General features: G+C 42.8%; 1 protein-coding gene across 2 annotated transcripts in view; it reads left to right on the forward strand.

Annotated features, from left to right (window-relative positions):
* The first annotated feature begins 550 nt into the window (after positions 1–550).
* The window catches only part of amot (angiomotin), a 42,230-nt gene continuing 31,868 nt past the window's right edge, over positions 551–10,912 (forward strand). The window contains exons 1-3 of one of the 2 annotated variants that reach the window (XM_087846990.1): positions 551–834; positions 7,974–8,033; positions 9,353–9,413. In XM_087846990.1, coding sequence (XP_087703116.1) covers positions 9,353–9,413 — 61 coding nt within the window. In that variant the 5' untranslated portion in view covers positions 551–834; positions 7,974–8,033. Of the gene's footprint in view, positions 835–3,657; positions 3,770–7,973; positions 8,034–9,352; positions 9,414–10,912 lie in introns of those variants that run through there. The other variant, XM_087846989.1, reaches the window with a different exon arrangement.

Below are 10,912 nucleotides of genomic sequence, written 5' to 3' on the forward strand. Positions count from 1 at the left end.
GTAAGTGAAAAGAAGTAAAAACATGAAAATCACATGATGAAGCAGCCCTGAAGCCCACCATAGCACTGTGGAGGTTAGCACTGTTAGCTCACAGCAACCTGGTCCTCTGTACACAGGACGTGTTTAATGACTGATAGTAACGCATTATTATCGTCACAGGGTCGAGGCAGGGCTTGAAACTGATGGTGCTAAATGACTATGTGGATTTGGGCCAACTGACGTGAAGCAAAACCAACATATGTGCACCTCACAAAATTCCGACAGCCCTTAAATGTAGCAGAGCTCTGCTGGGAAACAAAGCCCTCTTTGTCACTTCTTCCCCTTTTCCAGCTTTTTCACGTGAGCGAGGTTAATAAACTAACGCTTGATCGTGTTTGATGACACACTTCGGGCGCAGAGTTGTGCTGTGTTAACTTTTTCCTGCTGCTTAGACCTTTGTTAGAGCCCAGTCTGGAGAGCAGGAGAGAGAAGGAGGGATTTCCCTGCTCCAAAAACTTTTTCATCCAGTTTCCATTAAGGAGGGGGCGGGAGGATGGACATTCCTCTCATACTGAGGCCAGGCGGTGTGGGGGGGAGGGGGTGCTTCCTGCCACTTCTCATGTACCGCTTCTTTCTTAACTCCCAACATGGAAAAAGACTGCTTGGCCTCTAACAAACTCTTTTTCCCGGTGAAAGCATAAAAAGTCCTCGGTGACGTCCAAGATGGAGCGGCTGCAGCAGCGCGTTTCGTAACTTCAGGAGAGTTTGTGCCGAGGAGACGACAGAGCAGCAGGGAGCGAACAAAAGGATGTTTCACTGAACTCACGGGCTCGGAAAGTAGACCAAGTTCTTCAGGTAAAGCATTTACGTGTGTGTGCGCACATTAACCGGATGCTCCGCTTGTGTTTGTCACCCTGTTTCAGTGCTGCTGTTGTCATTTTACGGCACAAAACTAAACGGCTGAGAAAAAGCAGACTTTCAGCTCGTCGTTCGTGAAGCTCGGATTGGCTTCAGTCATGTGTGCTTTGAATTAACGTCAATAATCACTGCCAATTCACTGACAGCGTGACGTGTAGGTGGGTGTAGCCTTCACTGCATCCTGGCCTTATCAGCGGGACTCCAGTTAGCTCTGTGTGAGCGTGGGGTCCCTGGAGTGGGCCAGTCTGAAGTGATGACACAACAGTTGTTTTGCATTCACAGCGTTGTACTGTCAGTTATCACACAGTAATCTGCGGATGTGACGTTTGTATCTCAGAGTAACAGGAACTAAACTGGAAATCTTTAACTGACCAGATAAACAAGAAAACTCACTCTATGGCTTTTTGCATAGTAAGATTTTAATTGGGAAATCCATCCATCCATTCATTTTCCCAACTGTTTATCCACGAGCCCCATCCCAACCCTTACAGGGGGCTCTGCATTTCCACACAGCATAATTTAAGACCAAAAAAGATCGAGTTTAATGATTTAGATTAACTTGTATTTGTAAAATATTTGAAATTGTAGCTTTTAAATAAGCTTGAATTGCCATTAAACACAGACTAGAACAGGGGAGTCCAACTCCAGGCCTCGAGGTGTCCTACAGGTTTTAGACGTGTCCTTGATCCATCACAGCTGATTTAAATTGCTAAGTGACCTCCTGATCATGTGTTGAAGTTCTCCAGAGGCCTGGTAATGAACTAATCATTTGATTCAGGTGTGTTGACCCAGGGTGAGATCTAAAACCTGCAGGACACCGGCCTCCTGGCCTACAGCTGGAGTTGGACACCCCTGGAATAGAGGGTGTAGCTGTACAGTCACTGGTCCTTTCTTTTGAAGATATTTGTTAACAGCACTCTTCAACGAAAGACATTTGCTGCTCCAAAATTTGGAGTTCAGCTTGAGGTCAAAGGGGCAGTCCACCCTAATGTCTAATGTTGGGGTAAGAGCTCCTGTGAAACAACCCCGCACCGTGATCCTCGCTCCACCAAACTGTACACTTGGCACAGTGCAGTCACACAAGCATTGTTCCCAAGTGTAACTCTGAACCGGCAACTGGCAGAAGTAGTGAAGGTAGATGACTTTAGTCCCTGGGGTTGAGAGGTCAGCAGAGGTAGAGACCAGCAGCCGGGTTGTGACGGATCGCAGCTCAGAAAAAGGGAAGATTTACAAAATGGTGTTTAGATCAAAAAGACAGGAGATGGAGCTGTTCAAGTTTTCACTGCGAGTGAGCAGGATGGACAGAGGCTGAGACGTTTGGACGCGAGCGGCAGCTTTGGATTCTTTTAGTAAACAAGTATCCATTTCTTTTTGGAGTAATTGGATGAGACATAGTTTTGTTTTAGTAATCAGCAGCAGTAAAATACAGGTCCTTTAAAATAAACTCCTCATTGGTTTTCATGCTAGAAATGTCAGTGCTCTGCATAGTTTAACTAAACAGAACCTAAAGGAAGTGAGGTCAGAGGTCACATTGTGATGTAACTCCTGTATCTTCACTGTAGAAGTAAACCAAACAGTGGTGGATGGGAGAAGCTCAAAGGCTGATCAGTGGTTTGATGCTAGCTTTTCCCTGTAAAGGTTTGAGTTATGACAGTAAGAAGCGCTGCTAGAAAAAGCTCGTTCTCGTGGTTACGACTTTTTGCTCCTAATCATTTGTGTGTAGACAAACTCCGTGTTAACTGTGACGTTTATTTTCACTGCTGCTGTTTTATCAGCCGTAGCAGCCAGTTTGCTAACATGTCAACAGTTTGCTAATTGACTGGGATCACAGTCCGACTTACAGCTGGTTACACCCCCAACATTACCCTGTTATCCTCTGCTATCCTGGTGCTAACCAGGCCTCACCCTGCTTAGCTTCCAAGATCAGGAAAGGCTGGCTCCAACCTTTAATGTGCTATATCTTGTTTTCACCAGCCACAGTACTGCACCCGTGTGTTGTTCCTCATTCTTGAATATTGTATCTGTCAGTTTAAATATCTGCGGTTGCTTCAGCATCATTCTGCTTGCTTCTTTCATTTTATGTGTCGTGAACAATCTGCACTGATCTTAAGAAACATCTGCAAACATCTGCAACATGAACGATGACACTGAGTCAGTCTTCTATTATACTGATACAGAAAGTGTTCCAGAATAAGGACGTCTGCCTTCAGTTCCACATAAACATCTTGGTGGTCTTCACTTAATATCAGATATGTGAGTGGATGTTGATGCTCCACAGATCTTTACAGAAGTGTTGCGTGCTCATGCTGAGCTCAGGTGACAGAAGCATGAAATGTGGTTTCCATGTTTGCCTGAGCCGTCTCGAGGACAAGTCTACACATTGTTCTTGACTCTTGTTTATTTTATTAGAATCATCATGGGTTTTATTTTTCAAGAATATTTTCATTCTTTATCTTAGACCGAGTAAATACATGTGCAATAAAGTGCAGTGCGTATGTTTAACTAGGAAAGGCATCTGCAGTATGAAAGCACTCCCACTATTTTGTCTTTCTATAGTTTTAAAGACAACAGAAGGAACAATGTGATCCCACAGTCCATCCTGTTGTTCATGTCATGGTCTGAAACACTTATCAAGGAGACGGTTGACAGCAAATGCTGGTTAAGCAATTACACTAGTGCACAGGTATGAAGGTGTGGCTTGGAGCTGAATAGTTGCCAGGTCCACCTCCGAGCTCCACCTGTCAGAGTGTGGGAAGAAACGGGAAAAGAGGTGCGTTGCTTCAAACCTTCAAAACCCAGGGACATATCGCTGTGAGCGGAACAGACGTTTCACTGGGATTGCTTTATAAGGAAGATTCTTTGAGCCACACAGGTAGGATATCATTTTAAAAAGGTCTGGACAGATGCTGAATTCAGGTTTGAGCTGTAGAGATGAAATCAGCGCTTAACTGCAGTAGAGACCAACAACAGGTGGGAAGAAAGATTGTGCATGTATTTTTTCTGAAGGCTTCACTCTAGCAGGGATCTCTGAAGCATTATATCTGAAACTGTTAACATTTTTAGCCATACATGTATCAAATGTGCTAAACTGAATGCATACGCTGGACTCTGTAATATAATTTAACACGATGTAAACAGTCAGAGAACATCATTACAGGAGAATGGAGGCTTACTAAATAAACATGGATTCCTTATTTTCCAACATTATTTTAAACATAAGTGGTTTTTTTTTTAACTTTTGATTTAAGTTCATGTTTCCACTTTTATTGCATAAACAAAGGATATAAGAACCAACAAAACAAGAGGTCATGGGTGTTACAGTAGCATCAGATGTCTTTGCTCTCATGTATGTCAACAGGTGTTGCTAATGGTCGGTTGTGCCGGCAAGATAGGAATTTTGTTTTTCCATCGCTTTTCTCCCAAATCTTTGTGTAAACAGATGGAGTCATTTGGTCTAATAAATGTTTAATTATGTTTATAAAATTTTGTGGGGGGGGGGGTGCTTCTGAAGCCAACATTTTGTAATGGCCTTCTTATTTGCTGCAAACATGACAGGGCGTCTGTACATCAGGAGGTAGAGCAGGTCATCTGCTGACTGGAAGGTTGGTGGTTTGATCCCTCGCATGCCAAATATCCTTGGGCAAGATATTGACCCCAAGTTGCTCTCCGACGCGTCCATCCAAGTGGGAATGTTAGTGTTAATACAACATTCACTTTCTTCTGTTATTTTAATACTTTGAGGACCCCAGGAGAGTAGATAAGAATCAGTCCATTTACTTTCAGAAGGTCATATTTACCCATATTTTCCGGGATATACCGGAGATCTGGAGACCCAAAGCTTGTATAAACCAAGATACCCAGGGTTTGTGAAATAATTGCAGCAACATCCTTCCAAATGGGATATGTGGCTGGTGGATATGATGAGCATGAAGAGCCAGCTGAGTTCTGTTTTGACTTTTCCTTGGGAGTGATAAAGAAGCGGCTTTTTCCAACAAAAGTCCCTCCAGGTTTGAGAGTTGCTTCTTTTTCCCATTAACATGGTTTGTAGAGTCCTTATTCATTATAACCTTACTCTGGTACAGCTTACTTACTAGACCGTTGCTGTTCCCGAAATTATGAGCATCCATGAATATCTGGATAACATGAGGAACTACAATCGGACAGAGACATTAATGTTTTGGGGGTTTTTGGTCCTTGAACAAGTAGATGTAACACTGCAGTGAACCCACTGTACATATCTTATGTCTTGTACTGGTGACTTAAAGTCAGGGTCACAGGCATGCCACCTTAATAATTTTGGAGTTTGTAATCATTGACCACTTTCACCCACATTTACTGTTTTAGGGATTTCTTCCTCTTTTTTTCTGTCGAGCCAAGTAATGACTGGACTATTAAATTCCTGATATTTTAGATAATGCCAGGTGATTAGTAGTTATTGAGTCTACAGTGCTTCAGTGGACATGAAAATTTCCAGTGCATCACAGAGGTATATACAAGGTGTCCTCAAATTGGTGCCTTGAAGCACCAATGGTTGCTGGCTGCTACAATATTTAGTGATGAGACACGAGGTCTTGAATGATCTGAAAAACCTCGTAGTACTGTTTCACTCCATTGGAGCACTTTGCTCTCAGACTATGGGCTCACTAGTGTTTCCTCGGGCTTTTATGTTAACAGACGGGAGGCAGCCTTCAGCTTCAGGGCCTCTCTTCTGTGGAACCAGCTCCCAGTTCGAATTCACTCTTTAAGGGCTTAAAACGTTCCTTTTTGGGCCAAGCATTAAGTTATGTCTGGAACAGTGGAGTAAATCTAAGCTGCTGGGGTCGTCACATGATGCACAAAGCGTTTCTTCTTCACTCACTGTGTGTTTATACGCCACTCTGCGTTTAATCATTAGTTATTATTAATCTCCGGCTCTCTTCCACAGCGTGTCTTTGCCCGGTCTCCCCACCCTAACTACACGTGGTAGATGGCTGCCCCTCTGTTCCTGAGCCTGGTTCTGCTGGAGGTTTCTTCCTGTTAAAAGGGAGTTTTTCCTTCCCACTATCGCCAAAGTGCTTGTTCATGCGGGGTCATATGATTGTTGGGTTTTCTTTATTCGCCTTGCAAAATAAACATCTTGAGACAACTGTTATTTTGGTTATATCCCCAGACACTGGTGTCAAAGTTGTTTACAAAAACAAATCATCAATCCTGTCCTGAATAAGATTTTATTCATTTTTCCACATAAACTCTGATCTTGGCAAAATTTTGTGACGTTTGTCATGTTCTATGGAAAGTGCTGCGGGAGCACGGCGTGTCTGGACCCTTGTTGTTGGTTCTTGTACAGCTGTTTCAAGAACTTGGTTCGCATTACCAGGAACAAGTTGGACTTGTTCCCACTGCGTTGGACTCCGTCAGGACTGCCCTTTGGCCGACATTATCTTTATTATTTTAATGGACAGAATTTCTCGGCGTAGTCAAGTGATGGGCTTCCACTTGGAGACACCTCACACCCCAACCACAGCCTGTTCAGACTCCTGCCCTCCGCAGACCGTGGCCTGAGGTGCAACGCTGTGCGGGGCTGTGGAAGCTTCTTGCAAACCACCATAAGACTGTTGAACATTTTTATAGAACAGGGTCAGCTGACATGGTTCAGCTGAGATGCCTCCTGGACATCTCTTGGTGAGTTACACTGAGAGGAGATCCATGGGCAAACCCAGGATTATGATAACAAGCTGAAGGTGGCTCTAGATGAGCAACACTTTTATGCTGTTTTTTGTGTTTTCAGCTTTTTTCCCATTTTTGTGAATTTGACGTCTTCTTGTCAAATTTGGCAAATTCAACATTAATATTTGAAACTATAGAAATTAAAGTTGTTATAATTCCAGCTTGCTTCTGGATGGAGTATTGAGAGTTGGAGGTGGCCTATGAAGCATCCAATCATTATCCCAAAGGACGTGCATATGACCACACTGCAGGACACACGAGAAGATTGGACACTGTGGAAGACTGTATGTGCTCTCAGAGCTGCAACAGAAATATTGGATTCCTTCTGCTAACTCGGCGCTGAGGAACTTTCTGTCAGGATGCATAATCCGCTGGAACGCTAAAGGCAAACCATTGGAACAAACTGGCCAAGAAGACAGACTTCCACCCGATGAACTCCCCGTTACTAATGTGGGATCGCTTTGGATTGCTGATTTGAAGCAAGGCCGCAGCACTGTGAAAAGAGATGCTGCTTACCTGTCGTACAATGTACACAATTTTAATGTGCACACAATAAACACTGATTCTTGTCTAAATGGCATCAGATGCTTTTTTTATGCAGAAGAGGTCAGGTTGTGTCATGTGGTCAGAAAACTGCACGACTGCTGCTGAACAGGAGCAAAACTATCCAAGAGTGAATCGGTCAGAGATCGCAGATTTTTCTGTCATGCAAAAGAAAATTCAGTGGATGTTAAACTCCTGAGGTCTAAACTGAAAGAACAATCAAACAGTGATGAAGGTTTGCTGACACTTCAGTCAGTACTAAATAACAGACCACTGACTCCAGTAACGAATGATCCAACAGACCATAACCACTTGCTGCTGATGAGGAAACGGCCAGTTTGCCTCTTGAAACTTTAAAGAAAACATGTTTGCAATTGCAGGAAATGGCAATATTAAAGTATGCTCGAACTATACATGTCTGTGCTGCAGTGGAGTATGGGTATATTTTATGTAAGAATAAGAGCAGTTAAATTACTAAGCATGCTTATTTCTGGTGCCTAAAACATATTTTCCCAAAACCTGAAAAGATTTCAATGCCAGAGACGAGCAGTTTCTAGATTTGTCATCCAATATTTGTTCATTGTCCACATCCTTTGTGTGTATTTAAACACAAATAGATTCATTCAGTATGTGTACACCAATGTTTTCTTCTTGTGTTGTCAAATGTTTCAAATGAACTAAAATGCAGATGCAACAGGAAGATCCATTGAAATGAATATCACAAAAATAACACTCATATGTGACAAGTCTACCTTGAATCTTGGTGTCTGCTGCACTGATTTTGAGTCCGCATAAAGTCACCATTTTGACCATGTTCCTTCTAACAGGAAGGCCCTCTGACAGAGCCAGGCTTGGGAGAAGCAGCCGTCTACAGGGCCACGTGGGAGGTGAGGGGCAAAGAGAAAGTCAAGAAAAACAGTTACGTGGAACGTGGTGCTCAGAGTGCTCATTATGAGGAGCTGCCCACCACCTATAGCACTATAATTAAAGGAGAATTCAAGGTCACCTGATTCAGCTCTAACCAAATCTGAGATTTAGATTTTTATTGCTGTCAGATTTCTTGAAAAGGTGGTAGTTCAGTGCAACGTCCTGTTCCCCATTCTACTTTTGATAGCTCTGGAAATCTTTGAGAGTTGATCTCATACTAATACACTAGACTAAGGTATAATCTGGCACGAAATGAATGATCAACTGGAATTTGGATTTAATGAAGAGAAAGCAAGTTGTGAACAAAGCAAGTTATTCAGCTAACAGCTGCAGTTCTGTCGTGTTTAAACGCAGTCTAGTCTAAAGAGCTTTGAAAGAAACTGACTGGATGTCTTTAAGTTTCCTGATTTCATCTCTCATCCAAGAGGCTTCTTCAGTTCCTCTGGGAAGAGAAATCCAGTCACTTCCATGTTCCTTAAACTAGTATAACCTGGATGACAGCACATACACTGACAAACACGCAGTCTAGTTCGTTCAAGTATAAACATGTTTATGTGAGAAGTCACGTCAGAGCTGCCACAAGCTTCAGACTACAAGGTGACATGTGGGTGAAAAAGGACTTTTACAACTTCATTTATGTTACATTAGCAATTCGCTGGCTTTCAAATTAAATGTCAGAATCCACACTTGTGTGGATGAACCATGAAAAAACAGCCATTGGATATTAAGTAGATATGCCAAAGTGCAACCAGGTGGTACGTGATATTGGAAGCCGCCTCTGTGTTGCTTTAATATTCGTTAATGACTGTTAAATTCTAGAATAATAGGAAAAGTAGCTACTGAAAATACATCTTTATAAGAAGTACTATAAGAGTTTTGTTCCCAAAACATTCTCTGTAAAATGAATCAAAACAACAGCGCCACAGTCTGAGGAAGCCGGAGGTTTCTTCCTGTTAAGATGGAGTTTTTCCTTCCCGCTGTCGCCAAAGTGCTTGCTCATAGGGGGTCATATGATTGTTGGGTTTGCCTCTGTATGTAGGGTCTACCTTACAATATAAAGCACCTTGAGGCGACTGCTGTGATTTGGTGTATAAATAACATTAAATTGGATTGAGCCACTGCTATAGCTCAGGAAGGCTGTCAGACTTTAACATGTTGAATACAAATGTTTGTAACTTTGAACTCTTTTGTTTTGTTGTACATGTATTTTGCTGAAGTCCAGGCATCTCACCAACACTAACTTCTTTCTCCTTTTGTCTCATATTTTATTTGCCAACAGATGTTTCGGAAAAAAGCATCTTCCTCCTTGAGAATGAGAAGGATAACAGAAAGCACTAGATGTAATGATTTTCTTTTCTCTACTCTATCGAACAGGGATCACATTCAGTGTTGTCAGTAGAAACCATACTAATTTGAATGCAACAGAAAAACTGTACGTTTTGCTGCAAATCCTTTGACATACTTTCAGTTTATTGCTGCTTTGTAGAACTTGTGCCTGGAAGTGGTGACCGTGCACCAGGAAGCTCCCTGCCAACCACCATTACTTTAAAAGAAGAAGAGACGCTACCAGTTTCCATGTTTTACCAGTTATAAATACTGTGATTGTATTCAAAAAAGAAAACTCCCAACTGGGCAAAGCCACTCTTCCCAGTTGGGAGGTAACGGCACTCGTCTAGACTTTACTTTCCACACCTGCTTACGTTGTTTACTCAACAACTAGTACTTCTCAGGGCTCTTGTGCTGCTCCTTGGTGGAGTTGTTATCTGTGATTGCCACTTCTATCAAAGCAGCTTCCTGCTCCTTGCCAACCAGCACAGTGTCTGGCTTCTCAGCGCTGGTCTTAGCCTCGTCAGGTATTTTGCCCCACAGATGATGCATCATCACTGGAGTGTGGGATACCCAGGTACTTGTGCCTATCCTGCTACACTATATTGTCAAAAGTATTAGCTCATCTGCCCTCACACACATGAAATTGAGTGATGTCCCATCCTTAATTCATAGTGTTTAATATGATGTGGGAATTTTGACCAAAGGTCAGGCATGGACACTGACCTGAAAAGGTCTGGCCCGCACTCTCCACTCGAATTCATCCCAAACATGTTCTTTTGGGTTGAGGTCAGGACTCTGTCCTGGCCAATCAGGTTCCTCCACATCTTTGTTTTTAGACTTTGTGCACTGTTGTGCAGTCCTGTTGGAACAGGAAGGTTTGTTAGGGGTGTGAAATTGCCCAAAATCTCTCGGTGTGGTGAAGTATTAAGAGTTTGACTGCAGCTAAGAGGCTGAGCCCGAGTCCTGTTTACCTCTAACACGCTGATCTTGAATCTGAAATGTCTGTAGTGACGGACTCTCAGAAAGTTGCACACTGTGCATTCAAGCCTCTGCTGACCCTGCTCTGTGATTTTCATGAATCATGGAGTGCTGTTACCTTTTTGTACCCATGGATCATGTTTGTTTTCTGCTCATGTTTACTTCTTTACACTGATTGTTAATGCTTTCCTGTGGAGGGCATATCTCGAGTGTGTTGGACCTCTTTTATCCACGAATTTCTAGAGAAAGGAGGAGACCCCTGGTGTCCTTCCTGAGATGGATAGCAGGCTTCCAAATATTGAGAATCAGTAAATATATCATGATGAGCAGGTGCCTTGGTAACATATTGTACAGGACCACCTGATTGTGAACACTGTCCCGTTAGGACTGATCTTTTCGTGTTGGGACAGCACTTGCAGATGAAACGGACTGCTCTGGTAACAGCGATCCTTCATGGATGTCCTGCAGGATTTGCAAATGAATCTCAGCAACTGTTTTCAGAATCTTTACAATGACAAGGGAAGGCAGCAAA

This window comes from Neolamprologus brichardi, chromosome 10 (assembly GCF_056152115.1).
Source record: "Neolamprologus brichardi isolate AB-2024 chromosome 10, ASM5615211v1, whole genome shotgun sequence".
Taxonomy (NCBI): Eukaryota; Metazoa; Chordata; class Actinopteri; order Cichliformes; family Cichlidae; genus Neolamprologus; species Neolamprologus brichardi.